Source organism: Myotis daubentonii, chromosome 10 (assembly GCF_963259705.1).
Source record: "Myotis daubentonii chromosome 10, mMyoDau2.1, whole genome shotgun sequence".
Classification (NCBI taxonomy): domain Eukaryota; kingdom Metazoa; phylum Chordata; class Mammalia; order Chiroptera; family Vespertilionidae; genus Myotis; species Myotis daubentonii.
The window spans coordinates 73,687,360-73,705,619 of record NC_081849.1 but is presented as its reverse complement, the minus strand read 5'-3'; the positions used below and the strand labels follow the sequence as shown (position 1 = coordinate 73,705,619).

The 18,260-nt window shown below is 42.1% G+C and overlaps 2 protein-coding genes across 4 annotated transcripts in view; one reads left to right on the top strand and one right to left on the bottom strand.

Annotated features, from left to right (window-relative positions):
- LOC132211130 (ubiquitin-conjugating enzyme E2 R2-like) overlaps positions 1 to 18,260 on the top strand; it is a 920,533-nt gene that overhangs the window by 554,686 nt on the left and 347,587 nt on the right. The gene's annotated exons all lie outside the window — the stretch shown is intronic.
- Positions 15,582 to 18,260, bottom strand: part of PIK3CG (phosphatidylinositol-4,5-bisphosphate 3-kinase catalytic subunit gamma) — a 34,022-nt gene continuing 31,343 nt past the window's right edge. For 2 of the 3 annotated variants that reach the window (XM_059655685.1, XM_059655686.1), the window contains exon 11: positions 15,582 to 17,780. In XM_059655685.1, coding sequence (XP_059511668.1) covers positions 17,502 to 17,780 — 279 coding nt within the window. In that variant the 3' untranslated portion in view covers positions 15,582 to 17,501. The remainder of the gene's footprint in view (positions 17,781 to 18,260) is intronic. The other variant, XM_059655687.1, reaches the window with a different exon arrangement.

Sequence of the window (18,260 nt, the reverse complement as noted above, 5' to 3'; positions counted from 1 at the left end):
TAAACTTAGTATAATGTTTTCAAGGTTCATTCATGTTGTAGAATATATCAGTACTTCATTCTTTGTTGTTGGTGTTGTTAATGCTCACCTGAGGATATTTTTCCCATTGATTTTTTTTTTTTAGAGTGGAAGGGAGGGAGGAAGTGAGAAAGAGAGAGAGAGAGAGAGAGAGAGAGAGAGAGAGAGAGAGAGAGAGAGAAAGAGAAATATCAATGTGAGAGAGACACATTGATTGGTTGCCTCCCACTCTCACCCCAACCAGGGGCAGGAGAAAGAACCTGCAACCCAGGTACATGCCCTTGACCCAGAATTGAACCCATGGCACTTCGGTGTGTGGGCCGATGTTCTAGCCACTGAGCACAGCAGCCAGGCGCATACCACATTTTAATCCATTCATCGATTGGTGGATCTTGTTACTGATGTTGGGGTTCTTGGGTTCTCCAAGATAGAAATCGAGAGGAAACCGTGGGGAAATTTCCAAACAGATTTTATTGAGCGAATGCTCCAGCACAAGGGAGGCAGAACAGAGGAAAGCATGGTCCTCTGAACTGGTTTTGGGGGCTGGCCTTCTTTGGATGCTTTTATAAGATGGGGACAAAGTGGGCTTGTACTAAAAGATGGGCTTTTTGAAAATGGCAGGCTTGTGGAATTTTCCATGCCAGGGTAGGAAAAGCAAGCCATTAGAAGGTAGATAAAATTCTGCATTTTTAAATTTATTTTTTAGCAGGGCGTGGAGGGGTGGTGACATTCTTGCCGTCAGCTTATCCTTCTGGCCACCTGGTCTTAACTTGCCTTCCTGGCCACCTGATCTTTTTCTATTCCAGGGCCAAGTCCCTATACTGTCTCATTGTGTTTTGCCTAATTTTTGTTTACTATGAATGATGCTGCTATAAACATTTTGTACTAGTTTCTCTGTGGATATAGATTTGCAGTTCTCATATACTAAGAGTGGAATTACTGGATCATATGGTAACATGGTGTTTAATCTTTGGAGCAACTGCCAGACTTTTCCAAAGCAGCCGTCCCCTTTTACATTCCCACCAGTAGTGTATGATAAATCTAATTTCTCCACATCCTCAGGAACACACGTTATTCTCTTAATGATTATAGCTATCCTAGTGGGTAGCAAGTGGCATCTCACTCTGATTTAAATTTACATTATGCTTTTGATTTACCTGTCCCTGATGGCTAATGGTATTGAAAATATTTTCCTGTGCTTATTGACTTGAATATTTCCTTTGGAGAAATGTCTATTCAGATCATTTGCTCATTTTTTAAAACTTTATTGTTATCGTTGACACTATTACAGATGCCCCCACTGGCTTCGCACACCTTGTTCCAGGCCTGCTCCTTTGGGTCCTTTGCTCATTTTTAAATTGAATTCTCAATTCTAGTTCATTATTCTATATGTCTATTCTTATGTATCACATGGTCGTGATTACTGTAACTTTGTGCGTAGTAACATTTAAAATCTGTGAGACCTTCAACTTTGTTCTTTTTTGAAATTGTTTTAATTATTCAGGGTCCTTTGCATTTCCATATTAGGATCGGTCAATTTCTACAACAAAGAAGCCAGCTGAAATTTAGATGAAGATTGTGTTGATTTAGGAGATCAATTTGGGGAGTATTGCCTTCTTAGCAACATTATCTTTGATCCATGAACACAGATGCTTCTTCAGATATTTTAAAATGTCTTTCAACAATATTTTGTGGTTTTCAGAATACAAGTTTTATACTTCTTTTGTTAACTTTATTCTTTTAGGTGTTATTATAAACTAGGGGCCCGGTGCACGAAATTCGTGCACTGGGTGTGGTGGGCGGGAGTGTCCCTCAGCCCAGCCTGCCCCCTCTCACATACTGAGAGCCCTCAGGCATTGACCCCCATCACCCTCGAATCGCAGGATCGGCCCCTTGCCCAGGCCTGACGCCTCTGCCAGAGGTGTCAGGCTTGGACAGGGGACCCCCATCTCCCCCCGATCACTGGCTTTGACCTCCGCCCAGGCCTGAGGCCTCTGGCCCAGGAATCATGCCTGGGCAGGGGACCCCCATCTCCCTCTGATCGCTTGCTCCACCCCCCGCCCAAGCCTGACGCCTCTGACCCAGGCTTCAGGCCTGGGCAAGGGGACCATCATATCCCCCCAATCCCCGGCTCTGCCCCCCACCCAGGCCTGATGCCTTGGCCAGAGGAGTTGATCCTCATCACCCTCCGATCACCAATCACCGGATCGGCCCCTTGACCAGGCCTGAGGCCTCCGGCAGAGGTGTCAGGCCTGGGCAGGGGACCCCCAGCTCCCCGTGGTTGCAGGCTCCGCCCCTGCCCAGGCCTAATGCCTCTGGCCTAGGTGTCTGGCCCGGGCAGCGGGGACCCACAGCTGCAGTGGCCCCGCGATCGTGGGCTCCGCTTTAGGCCCAGGCAAGGGACCCCTAGCTCCCGGGACTCATGCCCAGCTCCCATTGCTGGCTCCACCCCTACTTCCTGCTATCACTGGCCAGGGCGGAAAAGGCACCTGATTCTCTGATCATGGCTGGGGGGCAGGGCAAAGGCGGCCCCAGGGCCGCCTTTGCCCTGCCCCCCAGCTCTTAGCTCCCCCCTGGGTTTCTGATCACTGTCAGTGGCAGGGGGCTTCTTCCTGCTTTCCCTTTTGCCTCCCTGCATTGTGCCTACATATGCAAATTAACCGCCATCTTGTTGGCAGTTAACTGCCAATCTTAGTTGGTAGTTAATTTGCATATAGCCCTGATTAGCCAATGAAAAGGGTAGCTCGTACGCCAATTACCATTTTTCTCTTTTATTAGTGTTGATGGAATTTTTCAATGGGGGAAATAAAGAGACATATGTAATACTTTCAAAAATAAAGATTTTTTTAAAAAAGAAAAGGGAAGAAAGAAATGGAATTTTTCTTTATTTCATTTTCAGATTGTTTATTGAAAATGTATAGAAATATAATTGAATTTTGTATAGTTGATTTACTTTTCCTCTACGGTAACATGCTGGTAACAGAAAATAACTACAAGAAATACTGTTTGTTCTGAATAGATTATGCTCATGAAATAGCACATTGCAGCCCAAACAGTGGCTTTCTTTTTGTCTTGAAGACTAAAATATCTGATAAAAAGCGGATGCATAATGTAAAGGCTTTAAAAAAATATCATATCAATCCCATAGATGGCTTTTGGTGTTCAAGTACTCCTGGAATAGGTGAATAGCGTTGTCTATTATATTTGTACTTCATTTTCTCCAGCAATAGCTAACAATTAAGTAACAACTGCACCCTAATTCTCTTCCTCCAGGTCTTGACACAGATGTCAATTCTTTGACCCATCTATGCATGGCTGTCCTACTGCATTTACTTAGTAACACATCACTTAGTTAATTGCCTTGATCACACATTACAATCTGTAATCATCTCATTTGTTTGCTGTCTATCTCTGCCATATTGTGTAAATTTATGAGAACAGGGATTTCCCCCTGTATTTTTTTTACTACAGAATCTACAAGGACTAATACACACTAGTTTTTGGTGCACAAGTGAATCAATGGATTTCCCAACTACAGAATATAACATAGACAACTATTAAACATGCAAAGCAATAAACAAATGACACTGACATCACACTTGTGTGTGAACTGTAGAAATCAGTGTCACCCCAATGATTTCAGTGTCATGCCAATGAATTCAAAAAAGAAGGGAAAAAGGAATTGTACAGATATTAGGATGGGTCAGAAAGACTCATTAGCTAAATGCTTCAACTCCTTACATGAGCCTCAAAGTTAGTTTCCTATAAAAATGATTAGTTAGGCCCTAACCGATTTGGCTCAGTAGATAAAGGGTCAGCCTGCAGACTGAAAGGTCCCAGGTTCGATTCCGGCCAAGGGCATGTACCTTGGTTGTGGGCACATCCCCAGTCGGAGGTGTGCAGGAGGCAGCTGATTGACATTCCTCTCTCATCGATGTTTCTAACTCTCTATCCCTCTCCCTTCCTCTCTGTGAAAAATCAATAAAATATATATTAAAAAAATGATAAGTTAGTCCATACCATGAACCTTCAGAGTTGCCCTTCAATAGTTGAACTTTGTGGCCACCACAGAAAAGTTCATAAGAGGATTTTAAAAAACCTGAGTGCATTTAGGTCTTAGTAATTCTAATTGTCACATTATCAGTCTTTGGATGATCTAGTCCTGTTAATTAGACACTTTGAAATCTTTCATTCTATTGTGCAGTTTCTATATCCAGGTCTGTGTAACTTCAAAATATTCTCAAGTAAATTAGCATAGTTGGTAAAGACCAAATATTTCAAGAATTCAAAATATGCCCTACATATTTCACTGAGATAAATGTGAAATTTGTAGAGAGGTCCAGGAAATTTGAAGAAAAGGGGATGCAGCGTTTAATCATGAATCATCAGTATATTTTACTTGTGATTTGCAGAAACACAGGATTGACGTTAGAGGGCAGGGCCATGAAGAAACCGATGAACCTTTATTGAACTTTGTAGGCAAGCGGATGGTGGTTCTTGCTTACACAAATCCTGTGTTAATTTGGATTGCTGGGTCCATTTTCCTTCCAAGACGAGCAAAGGCCTGGAAGCATAACCATCACTCACCAGTGATAAACAGTTTAACAACTTGAACTCTTGTGTTTTAGAAAATTTAGAAAGCCAAGTTGACTCAAGAAAGTTTTTCCTAAATACTATTTTAGCAGGATTGATGAGGGAACATGAATTTTCTCTAAAAGTGAACCAGGAAAAGATACAGGATCTAAATTACTTTGTCTCTGAAGGAATTATGAATTCTAAAGATTTCACATGGTTCCTGGCACATGACTGCTTGATCATCATTGGGAGAGAGAGGACATGATCTTGAAAGTAAATTGGGTACTTTCAGCTTTGACCTCATGGCATCCTAAGTGTTGAGGAGAACTCCAAATGGAAATGGACACTGTTTCGGAGGCTTTGCTTAGTAAGGGAGTCTTGAGTAAGTGCTGTTCTGGCTCACAGTTCTTCCTATTATCTCTCCAAGACTAGCCAATGTTATAGTTGCACTGCCTGTCCTAACCTATTAAATAGAGTTATGCAGTTTCTTCTATATCTTACAATGATACCTTTCTTTCCTATGTGATTTGCTTGATTTTCATCTGCTCTATTGATGTTGGACATGAAGGAGGACTTTGAATCCAAGATATTGACCTGATGTCTTAAAATGTCAAGAGTTTCCAAGGAAGAAATACCGTGGACCTCCTAAGGTAAGCGTCCTAAAGTTAGGGGCAAATGTTGAAGAGGCAGGCTGATTTCTTCTTGTTAACAACCCTGGAGGTTGTGGAGATGGAAGGTGGTGGGGACAAGAAGAGGATGGTGAAATGTTGTGGTGGAAGAAGGGGTTATTTAGGTAAACCTAGTGGTTCCTAATATATCCCTTTAAGCCAACTAGGAATCATCTTCAGCCCAGCTTCCATGGCACCTAGGAAATCAAAGTAGAGATAATTTCCTAAAATTCTGCAAACCTGATAGTTTGGTTTGGCTTGGTAAGCTCACCCAAAACTGTAAGATCCTACTTATTGAAAAAGATCCTGGAACTGACACCAATATGTATGGCCCCTTTTCAGATCATTTTTATTTTAATCTGAACACAAGTGAATTGAGAATTGAGATACAAATGACTCATAATCAGTAGGCTATCTCCTCTTGTTTCCAAGGAATCCCCATCACCCATTCTGATATACACCATAGGACTTCCTCCACTTTCTTTGATAGCCAGAACTCACAAATGCTTCAAAAGATCCCCGAAACCACCTAGGTATGTTTTTCTCATAAAACCAGCCAGTAAGGAGAGACTTGATACTAAATTAAACTTAAACAAAATGAGCCCAACACTGCCCTGGGAGTTACAGGAGAGGAGGAGCCTTGGCCTTGACCTTTCAATGGATGGTCTGGGGCAAGGAAAAATCCCCAGGCTGCAGCTCTTGCTTCTTGAGAAGGTGCCTATGCAAGTTTCTTTAGAGAGGTTTCCAAGGAAACCATATAACTTCAATTCCTTTTTCTTAACCGTGTTAAGTACGCCGGCTATTGCTTGAAGTTCTCATTTGAAGGCAGGCACTGCTGAAGGAAAGTGCTTGCCTGAAACACACCCACATAGCCAGAAATCATTTTTATGCTTCCTTCACTGAATGTCGGCTGCATAATCAGCTGGGGCGAACTCAATGACCTGGGTTTATTTGTGGGGTGGAAGATAGGGACGATTAACTTCACTGGGTTGATTTGCTTTTCTTCCCGGTCATTGTGATGGTTCTTAATGAATGATAGTGATGTTCAGATTGAGGAGATGTGTCTTGCCACTTTGATCCTATATACATTAGACTACATAGAAAATGTGAATACCAGAGAATGTCTTTATGTATATATTTTTTTAACATGCAGAGAAATATTTGAGCAAGACAATCACAGAAAACTTGGCCAAGTGTTTCCATACCTGCAGGGAGCATCTATAGGGTCAAGCCTCAGATTGACCTATAGACAGGGCCACAAACAAGTCCTAGCTTGGAGGGCAGAGCCCTCTTAGCATACTTAAGTTTAACCTTATAGCCCTCCCTAGATCCTTCCTAGGTAGCTAATGGGCTGTGGGAGGTGCAGCAAATGCTGCCAGAACCAGGTGAAACTCACAAGAACATTGTAAACATATTGACCACTACTATTTGATCTGACTATAAAATAAAGCTTCAGCCTGCAGGCTGGGTCTTTCTGTGTCCTTATCCAGGCACAGGAGATCCACCGAGCCCCAGCTGTATTCTCTTGTCAGTCTTCTTTAACCCTTCACCTTTGCCACCCCTCCTCAGGTTCACCCTTGGCTGTGCTGGCACGGCACACATACCCACATATTTTCATTCATGCTAAAAGACTCAGAAATGTGGACTTTTATTCTGCCCATATTTTCCATTGCAGTGGGGGTAATTTTGGGGGGTCATGTTTTTGTCATGTGACCCTGATTCCCCGATCATAACTGATTGGCCTTGAGATGGATGTCTGACCAGAGCTGAGCCAATCATAACCTTCAATGCAGTTACATTGACCCGCAAAGATGCTGAGGGTTTAAACTAGACTCTCAATCCAGGGGAAAGCTGAGCAGCAGCCCTGCTTAGTTCCTGCTCAACCAGGATGAAGAAAGCTGGTGTGCAGCGAGAGGGAGATCTAAGCACACACAAGAGAAAGGTAAGAGAGAGGAGCGAGAGTTGGAAAGAATTTTGGTGGCTTTTTAGTTCCTGGTTCTTCGTCTGGAAGGCTTGGCTGTCATTCTCGATTCAAACTTTTATGAGATTTATATCTTCCAAATAAACCCCACTATGTTCTTAAATTAGAGTGGTTCTCTGTTTATTCCAACTGACAGGCCTCCTCAAAACACCAGTTTTGCTAGAATCAGTTTTTGCCCCATTCTTTTCAAGTGTCCAGGCCTGTGGGTTGTTGGTCTTGTCATTTCTGACCTGCTGGGTGCTGTAGTGGATGTCTGTTTCATGAAACCACGAGATTGCTGACCTCCCACACCGGCCATTGGCGGGGCCTCTGTGTGACTGTAATCACAGTCTTCACACAATGCGGTTCAGTGATTTGCACAGAATTGCTGCTCCACCTGCTGTGGGAGGTTCTGCTGGAATTGTCAGGCTGCTGACAGGACCGACACTGAGCAGGCTGACTGGAGCAGATTCAGAATTTTCCCTGGGCCCAGGGACACTCAGGCCTGGGGGACTTGTGGGTTCAGAATCCTAGAATTATAGATAAGGAACGACCCTTATGCTGAGTTCAGCACCACCTCTTTGTCCAGACGAGGATCATGAAGCCCAGCAGGCTGACAGTTTGGGCTGGAATGGAGCCAGGCAGGACTCCCGCTTCTGGAACCATGTTCTTCCCCCAGGCCCATTCTGCCCCTAGCACTTTCTTCATGAAAGAAGGGTTTAGATTTCATTGTAGAGGAGGAAAAGATTCTCTATCCTTTTTAAGATTTCTGGCTGGGCCTAGGAATTAAAATGACAGAGAACAGATTAACCAGGGAAGAGTATAGACATTTTTACCTGTACATGGGAGACCTTTGCAAAAGAATGAAGAGCCAAAGAAGTGACCAAAACAGAAATCCTTTATTCCTTCTAATGATAAATGTGTGCAGAAATAACCAAGCTCAGGGGTTAGGGTTAGGATTAGGGTTAGGGTTAGGGTTAGGGTTAGGGTTAGGGGCAGGAACTGTGAGGCCGTGACTAGGAGATACGTGGGGGAGGGAAGCTGGTGGGAGACAAGGGGTGTTTCAGTATGGCTGTATGCTTGTACAGATGCATTTCAGAGGCAATTCTCAGCCTCTGGTGATAAGGATGTTCCCTTCCTGGTACAGGCAGGGCACCTCTCTCTCAAGAGAAAGTGTATGGCCTATTTTTGGTAGAAAACGGCAAGTCAGAGGACTCTTTCTGCATCTGCTATTTCTCAAGTGCTTTCAGCTCAAAACAAGGAAGCCAAAGTCGCACAGCTCGGAGTGGCACGTCCTAGACTCCTTACCTGGCTTTTCCCTTCTATACTACCTTGGGAATATTAATACGAAAGCACTGATACCACATAGATGGCTAAGAGTTGTTTATCCTTGCGATGGAATTAAGGACAGATTTTATTTTTAAAGAAAATTGAGGAAAAATACGACTCCACAAGTAATGTGAATGAGTAATTGTTTTTTCCCCCAGTAGACCCGTATGTACGGTGTTCCTCTAAGTTTAAGCTAAGTTATCTTGGGCTGCACTTGTTCAGATATCAAATTATGCATAAAAACATGCCAAGGTCACCTGAAGTTATTTAATAATAAAAGATAAATCTAAGTTTTGACTCTGTACCACATGCCCCCTCTAAATCATATTCATTACACAGACGATTCTCAAACTTATTTCTTAAAATATCTCTTCTCTCTTGACCCCGAGATACTCTGTGTGGGGTCACAAACAACTGCTGTGTTCATGTCACGCTCATGGCCCATGATATCAGTCCTGCCTCCATTTTATCTCTTTCTAGTCTCCCGTAGAGGTTTCCTTGGCTCTGCGGAAATCTCCCTCCCCTCATTGTCTCCAACAGACTGCCTCTAGAATTCCTTTTCTGTTTTGTAATGGACAGTTTTAAATGTGTATTTTTGCCACTTTTATTCTTACTCTCTTTCTTTTAAAAATAGCTCCTGGATTTTCCTTGAAGGAACTTGCCACTTCAGTGAATGGAGTTTGGGGAGGGTTGTCCCCATTTGCTGAGGATAAACCCTACGTTACCCTGGCAAAATATCTGCATCTGCAATGGGTGACCCAAGTTACCCAAGACGATTCAGCCACCGAACTCTTGATGGAACTATTGGGAAAGAAGCAGTCTCTTCTCACAGAGGAGCTTAAGTCAGTGGGATGTACATCTCCAGCTGGCGACGGCCATCTTGGCCACAGATGAAGAGAGCCCCCTTGAGAAAGGAGTCAAGAAGGGGAAGTGGAACTGAGATGACATTATTTGTTCCTTGGCATCAGCTGAGTCTGAAGCTACATGCACCTCTTTACTTCCCAGTTAAGTGAATCAATATGGTTCTTTTTGATTAAGCCAGTTCAAATTGGGTTTCTGTCACTAGCCACCTAAAGCATACTGGCTCATGCACGGGCATGTCGCTATTGTTCTTAAAAAGCATTCATGCCTTTCTATTATATGCAGAATAAATCCAACCTCCTCTGCTCAGCTTCAAGACCTTTTATGATCTGGCATTTTAGCCTTTGCTTCCACTCTTTTGCTGTATAGCTGACACTTCTGTTGTGCTGCTCCACTGTATGTTTTGCCTCATTTTGCAGTTTTACAGCTCATTGCCTTTGTCTATGCCACTCCTGCACTCACTCCACCTGGAATGCTCTTACACGTTGAGATCCTATTTATTCCTCAAGACCACACTCAAATGTTACCTTCATTAGGAAATCTTTCCTGGTTTCTAAGTCAGAATGAACTTTTGCCACCTTTGCATGTTCTTGATTATTTATACCTCTATTTCAGCACATGGCAACCTGTCTAGTCAAGAGGTCATCTTTACATCCCTGCTCCTATTCCCAAGCCCAGAACAGGCAACAGTAGATCATGGTCCATCACGTTTTACCTCTAAGATAGTCAAGTGTGAATGTGCTGGTTCCTTCCACTAGATGGTGCTTATTTCTGTTTCCCAAGGTCACCGAGCAGGGCTGAGGGCACACAGTAGACACTGAGTAAAGTTCTGTTGAACAGAGTGGGTCTGGTCTCACTTTGAAATACTTTCATACTTTTCACAGTGATTTCCATATAGATCGTGATGGTATTGAACCCTTTTCAACTACCAGTTTCAGTGAAAGGCTCTCATATATGGCTGCTATCCGAGAATGGCAGCTCTGGACCTGGGACTGAATTCTCTTAAATGTTTCTTATAGTTTCCCTTTGACTTGAACTTGCATATTTGAATAAACAAGAAGGTAGAAGAGAGAGAATGAGAAGAAAAAGTGGGATTTCCACTTTATGAAACAGAAGTCCATGAGAGCTCCCTTTCTCTTCTTAACATCATCATCATCATCATCATCATCATCATCATCATCATCATCATCACCATCAGTGCCCTAATGCCTGCTGGGGTACCTGTCACAGCTCTAAGATCCATGAAAAAAAACAACAAGCTTACATTTAAGAGTGAGATGTTCTACATTAGTATGTAAAACACACACGAGCATTAGTTATATCTTTGTATTTGGATATACACGTCAGGCTTCTTGGTCTGAGTTTCCCTGATGAGGCTGAAACGAGCAGACTTTGTACATAGATTATTCACAAATCTTGGTGGTATTTGTGACTCGGCTGTTTTTAGATTCAACTAATAGTGCTAAGCAGCTACTCTGTGCAGGGCACTATACTAAGTTCTTTCACACATATGAATTTGTCTTTTTAAATCTTCAAAACAACTCTAAAATGTATTACTTATCTATGGCTGTACAACTAATCACTCTAAAGCGTTGTGGTTTAAAATCATAACACTGATTACCTCACAGTGTCCATGGATCGGGAGTCTGGGCCTGGCTTACCTGGGTTCTTTGGCTCTGGGTCTCTCAGAAGCACAACTTGAAAAGATGCATTTCCTAACTCACTTATGTGGTTGCCGGCAGAATTCAGTTCCTTAGGTGCTGTGGGTCAGAACCTTCCGCCGGTTCCTTGCCTCATAGACCTCTCCAGAGAGCAGCTCATGATGGGGCAAGCAGCTTGATGACGGCTGAGCAGGTGAGAAAGAGCTGGAGAAGGCTATTTTCTTCCAAAATGAGGGATTGTCTTCTCTGTCTTCCGGAACCATGGGTTGGAGAAAGCAGAGCCTAGGGTAGTGATGGCGAACCTATGACACACGTGTCAGAGGTGACACGCGAACTCATTTTTTTGGTTGATTTTTCTTTGTTAAATGGCATTTAAATATATAAATATCAAAAATATAAGTCTTTGTTTTACTATGGTTGCAAAGATCAAAAAATTTCTATATGTGACACGGCACCAGAGTTAAGTTAGGGTTTTTCAAAATGCTGACACGCCGAGCTCAAAAGGTTCGCCATCACTGGCCTAGGGCATGTGAGGGATTTGCAGTGGTTTGTGGCGGGAGGATTTCCCATGAAAGCCCTCGGTAGTTACAGGGCTGGTTGTTTTGTAGCACAGGTGCGTGGTGAAGGGAAAGGTGCCGGGTGGGAGGTGCTAGGGACAAGGATGGCTTTGGCTACCAAAACATCTGGAGATCGGAGGTGCTATTCAGCCACAAGCCTTGCACGTGGCTGGAAATAGTGGGGATCATGGTGGGTGCATCTCTGAAGCGTAGGGACCCATTTTAACTCTGAAGCATAATCACAGGAATTCTGAGTTTGATTGTCTGAACGTAAAACTTCTCCGATGGCTGTTCATCTGCTGTGAGGTAAGAGCGGGGCTGCTGAGACGCTGTGGTGATTCTCCCCTCCTTGGTGTATGTATCCCTGTCCCTGTTATTTTCTCTAAGTCAGATCCACAAGTGCATATGGACTCAGATTCAGAGCCCAGCAGGCAGCGAGGCTTAATCTGTATGAAGGAGTGAATGCTGAGGGAAAAAATCCAACACTCAGTAGAAGTGAAAATGAAGCAGTTGGCACCTCCAAAGGGGATTTTAACTGTGAGTGAGAGAGCTCAGCATGGTCACAGGGGCGGGAGGAGGTTTGCAGAGCTGAGAAGAACTGGGCCAGGTGAGGCATCTGTCGCTGGCTGAATACACAGCAGCCCTGCAGGCTCTCCTGCTCCAAAAGCCTGGCCGCCTGGGGGATAGGTCAGGCCAGCCTCAGCGCACAACGGGTCACGGTTGGGTGGGGTCAGCTGAAACAGGAAGCTTCGACAGAGTCGTTTTTACGCCAAGAAGTTCCAACAGTGGCTTTGATGCCAGTGCTTGATAATTATTGACTTCTCATGGTTAATCTCTCTTTGAGAAACATAATTTTCTGAGCTTTTAATGAGACTCGATGAAAACTACAGGATCCAGTGAACATGCAGACTGCATTTCCCCCCAAAAATAAAAAGATTTACTTTCTTCCCTTGGTAAGAAATTCAAATAGAAAGCCAAGTTTCCCCAAAACCCAAAGAGAAAAAAAAAATGCAATGTAAAAAAAAAATCACTATCAACAGTTTGGTGTGAGGGTATCCTCCCAGCCTTTTAATGTGTATACAAACCTACATTTTCACTTGAGTGTGACTGTGGTGTAACACTGTCCTATAACCACCTCGTTTCACTCCTGCACAGGTCATAGATCTCCATGGTTGTCAATACATTGATGTGTCTGACCTTATCAAGGGCTTCATTGCAGTTCATGGTATACATGTGATTTAATTAACCAGTTCCCTATGAGGGACTTTTAGGCTGTTTCCAAGTTTTGGTTATTACAAAGAATGCTGGAAACTTTTTGCCCATAAGTCTTTGCACACTTGTCCAATAATCTCTGAAGGATTAATTCTTAGATGTGGACTGGCTAGGTTAGAAGATAGATACCTTCTTAATTTTGATAAAATTTGACAAAATGCCATGAATGAATTTTACTAACTTGCTCTGCTTTCATTAGTATGACAGATTGCTCTTTCTTTCAAATTATTACCAACTCTGGCATTACCAATCTTTGCTAATCTGATGGTGAAAGGAATGTAAGTTATTTTATTTCGCATTTCTTAGATCAGTAGTGATTTGGGATTTACTGTCATATACTTACTAGCCACATGTATTTTTTTGTGGGAATTCAATATTTTCTGATGAGGTATCCATCTTTTTCTTATTGAATTATTAGAGCTCTTTGTATATCAAGAATACTAACACTTTGTCACGTGCAATTAAATCTTTTTGGTAACAGCAGAAAATGTCAAATAGGTTTACTTACAAACACTGTGGGATCCCCCGATGCCCCTCCCCCCAAAAAAAACCCACAAAAGTTTTGGTTATTGACACTTTTTTAGGTTTCCTAGGGGTGCCATAACGAAGTATCACAACCCAGGTGGCTTAGAGCAATAAACATGTGTTCTCTCACGTCTGGGGTTAGAAGTCTGAAAACAAGGCATTGGCAGGGCTTTGTTCCCATGGAAGCTTCTGGTGAAAATCCTTCCTTTCCTGCTCCTGCTTCTGGGAGCCCCAGGTGTTCCCTGTAGATGTGTAGACACAGCTCCGTCACCTGGCTTTCTCCCTCATCTTTTGTTAAGTATACCAGTCATATTGGATCAGGGCAGTGATGGCGAACCTTTTGAGCTCGGCGTGTCAGCATTTTGAAAAACCCTAACTTAATTCTGGTGCCGTGTCACATATAGAAATTTTTTGATATTTGCAACCATAGTAAAACAAAGACTTATATTTTGATATTTATTTTATATATTTAAATGCCATTTAACAGAGAAAAATCAACCAAAAAAATAAGTTTTCGTGTCACCTCTGACACGCGTGTCATAGGTTTGCCATCACTGGATTAGGGTCCACCATGCTGACTTCATCTTAATTACAGGCGCACCTCAGATGTTGTGGGTTCAGTTCCAGACCACCGCTATAAAATGAGTTTCCCAATAAAGCAGGCTCAGTTGGTTGGAACATCCTCTTGTAAACCAGGTTTCAGTTTCGATCTCTGGTCGGTGTGTGTGTGGGAGGCGGCAACAAATTGATCTCTCTCTCTCATACCGATATTTCTCAGTCTCTGTCTCTCTCTCCCTCCCTCCTTTCCTTTCTAAAAAAAAAAAAAAAAATCAATAAAAACATCCTTGGGTGAGGTTTAAAAAATTGCAACATCTGTGAGGCACAATAAAATGAGGCATATCTGTACTGCTGCAAAACCTGCTTCCAAATAAGATCACATTCACAGACATGGGTTAGCATTTCAGCATCTATTGGGGGAACACAATTCAACCCACACCAGTCCCCATTATTGAGTGTCTGCTATCACCAGCAAACTGTGTTCTTTAACAGCTGGGACTAGATGAGCCTTGTTGCATATTCTGACCTGAAGCACTTTAACCAGTGTCTGGTAGGTAGTGGCCCCTCCAAAAAGATTTCCTGAAAGAATTGGAGTTTCAGGACGATGTGCCCATTTAGACATTAAAAGATGTACACAAGAGAACACAAGAGAGAGACCAGATTTTCTTTCACTTACATCTACATTTAACAATTTGTAATTAATATGCAAATGCAAGTGGGGATAACTGGACCGTCTAGAAGAGGGGACGGCTCAGCTGTCTGAATGGGGCGTGGGCCAGGTGCGTGCTTTGGGTGCCCCAGCACTTGTCCTGCAAACAGGCCTAAGAAAATGCAGACACACTCCCAGACGAGAACCGAACTTATGACCTGGAATGGTTAGGTTGGATTAAGTAGAAAATAAGACAGCAGAACCTGTAACAATCTAAATGTATTTTATTTCTTATTCATATTGTAAAATACAATTGACATTTATTTCATAGTCACATAGAGCCAAGCTTATCACATAAAGTTCAGAATTTGCTTCAGACACTTTCTTTCTTTCTTTCTTTTTTTTAAAAATATATTTTATTGGTTTTTTACAGAGAGGAAGGGAGAGGGATAGAGAGTTAGAAACATCGATGAGAGAGAAACATCGATCAGCTGCCTCCTGCACATCTCCTACTGGGGATGTGCCCGCAACCAAAGTACATGCCCCTGACCGGAATCGAACCGGGGACCTTTCAGTCCACAGGCCGACGCTCTATCCACTGAGCCAAACCGGTTTCGGCAGAAATTTACTTTCTAAGTTATTTTTTGTACTTGCTTCAAAAAATAATTTCCAATTACATAGGACTAACAGCCTCCAAGTTATGCCGAATTCCTGTATTTAAGCTTTTAAAAAATAACTTCCCTCCTGTGAAAGACATATCTGACAAAACATCTATCCTTCATTTCCACAGAGGAATATTTCATTAGCGGGCACGGTACTTGTAATGAAATGTATATTCCTCTGTGAGGGATAGAACATGACTGTAAAAGATGAGTTGTCAAGAAAGAGTGCTTTATCGATACCTTATGAGTCAGGGGAAAGGCTCAATGGGCAAAGAAGCAGTTCCGTCTACACCTTCAAAGGCGTGCAGGGCTTTTTCGAACCCTGTATGTTAGAACCACCCAGAGTACTTAGAAAATACTGATGTCTGGGCCTCATCCCAAACGAATTAACTTATAGCCTGAGATTGGTGCTCAGGCAGCGTATTTCACTTTATTTATTTATTTATTTATTTATTTATTTATTTATTTATAAAATATATCTTTATTGATTTCAGAGAGGAAGGGAGAGGAAGAGAAAGATAGGAACATCAATGATGAGAGAGAACCACTGACTGGCAGCCTTCTGCACGCCCTAAAACCTAGGATCGAGCCCACAACCAGGGCATGTTTCCTAACCAGGAATTGAACCGTGACCTCCTGGTTCATAGGTCAACGCTCAACCACTGAGCTACACCTGCTGGTCCAGGCTGTGTATTTTAAAAAGTGTCCCTGGTGACTCCTATTTGTACCCAGAGTTAAAAACTACAGAGCATTTGAATACACAGAAGGAAGGTTTGGGCTACACCAAACCAGGTATCTACTTAGAAATATTTAAATTTAATATACATTTATATCTAATATAAACAGACACTGTTAACAGAGTTATTCCTTTGTAAAGTATTACCTGTAAGTAATTTAAAAATATTTTATAAATAACGATGTTTCTCTGAGGTTAACCAACACTTCCAATAAATAGCAAAGTAATTAAGAGATGAAAATAGTTTTTGAAAAGGACATTTCAATTGTTTTTTGAAAACCTGAAGAATGTGTTCAAAGTGTGAAAGTTCTTTAAACTGAGAGGTGGATAGGACAAGTAGTGTTCTTCCTAACTCGGGTACTTTTTAGATAGCAAATATCTTCTTCCATTAATAAAAAAGAAAGAAAGAAAAAGCTGCTCAGATCAAAATTTAAAACCAACATATTTGGAAACTAATCCATAATTTCTAGAATGTCTCCTTTAATAATGTACTTAAAAAAAACAAAACTTCTTCAAGTATATTTACAAATAAATGCCTAAAATCCAAGTAATCCCAGAGGAGAAATTTTCTCAACTGATTTTTGAATCTAGGGTAAAGGGGTTCTTGAAAATTTCACAACTCTGGGTAAAAAGCTGTGGGAGGGTGGCGAGAAGAAGAAGAGAGTCAGGGAGAAAGGGAGGGAGAAAAATATGAAGGCAAAAAAAAAAAAATGAGTCCCTTTAGCTGCTTCTTGGTTCTATGCTGGACAAGGCTATGATAGTTGTACTTAATTATTCACTCTGCGGACAGAGTGGGGACAAATGGTCTCATCTCTATTTCCCCCGATTTCTAATCTTGGAACCAGCCCAGCAGAGCAGGGCCAAGGCACTAAGGTTCAGATTTTCCATTTTTGTGTTTGTGCGTCTCAGTTGTACACTGTAAAGGACCTCATTGCAAAAGACACCGAAGAGACTAACTCGCTTTCCTTCCTTTTAGTGCATCTCTGGCATCTGCAGACAACGAGGGGATGTTTGAAAATACCGTGAGGGATGAGACAAAGACTAGAATGAGCACATTATTTTCTGTAAAGAGCTCGAGGAACACAAGGATAACTGAAATTGAGAGTAAACCCAGATGAAAATAGATGTCACAAATTATTCCAAAGAATTTCCAGAGGCACTCAATAATAAGATAGTCAAAACATCAGGCGCAACAAGGAACTGATTAGTCTGTTTAAACATAGAATATTCTCCAAAATCATTGAGACAAATGAGATAGAAACAAGTCTGCAAATAGGCCTAGAACCGAACTATCCTTAAACAATCAGACATGCCAATATTTGTCTCCAGTGAAGAGTTCAGCTAGGAAAAGAGCTGTATTTCTGAGGTGCCAGCTTTCATAATGTCCTATTAGAATTTAAATCCAAGGTTGATGATTGACGTGCTAACTTAAAGCTTTGGAACACTAACTTGTTTTTCTAGCCCAAAGCATTAGGCTGAATGTTTCTCTCCTTGCTTGATGCCAAGAACAAGATGCAGGAACCAGTTAAACTGCACGGTCCATCCTTTGTCTCTGCAAACTTCAATCTGATCAAGGAAATACTTTTTAGCATCCTCCTCATTTTTCCCCACGGTCAGGGCATCCCGAATATATTCAATATCTTCTTTGCTTGTCAACTGGGGCATTCCCGTCATCAGCATCATGGAGAACAAGATGATCAGAAGGTTCGTGTGATGACGGAGGGCGAGATAAGCCTTAGTGCAGACTTCCTGAATAAAGAAAAACATGCTGTTACCGTGGTTACAGTAACTAAATAGGCTAGAGATACTGGGTACTGGAATTTACATGGCATCACTCTGTCTGTGGGAAGAAACCATCATAAACAGGTAGGGCCCCTGCCTCAGATGCAGAGTTAGATGAGAACAGAAACTGTTTTTGTGATCTCTTAAGCACCTTAGTGTAGATACATATATCCAGGTGTGCTCACGGAAAGCTAAGTGATACGGTGAAGGTTCATCTTATTTTTTACTCTATATTTTCACTTCAGCTCTTTCCTGGGCAAGTGAGGGTGGACATTTCTGCAGTCTCTGAAGAGCAGTGAGTCAGTTTTGAACACAGTACTTGAATGAATAAACGTTATATAAGCATAAATAATCTTTGCCAAGAGCTAATGAAATCCAAAGAAATGATGGAAACATTGTGTTTGAGATTTCGTGTTTGTCTTCACAATTTGTCCTATTCTAAGAAAA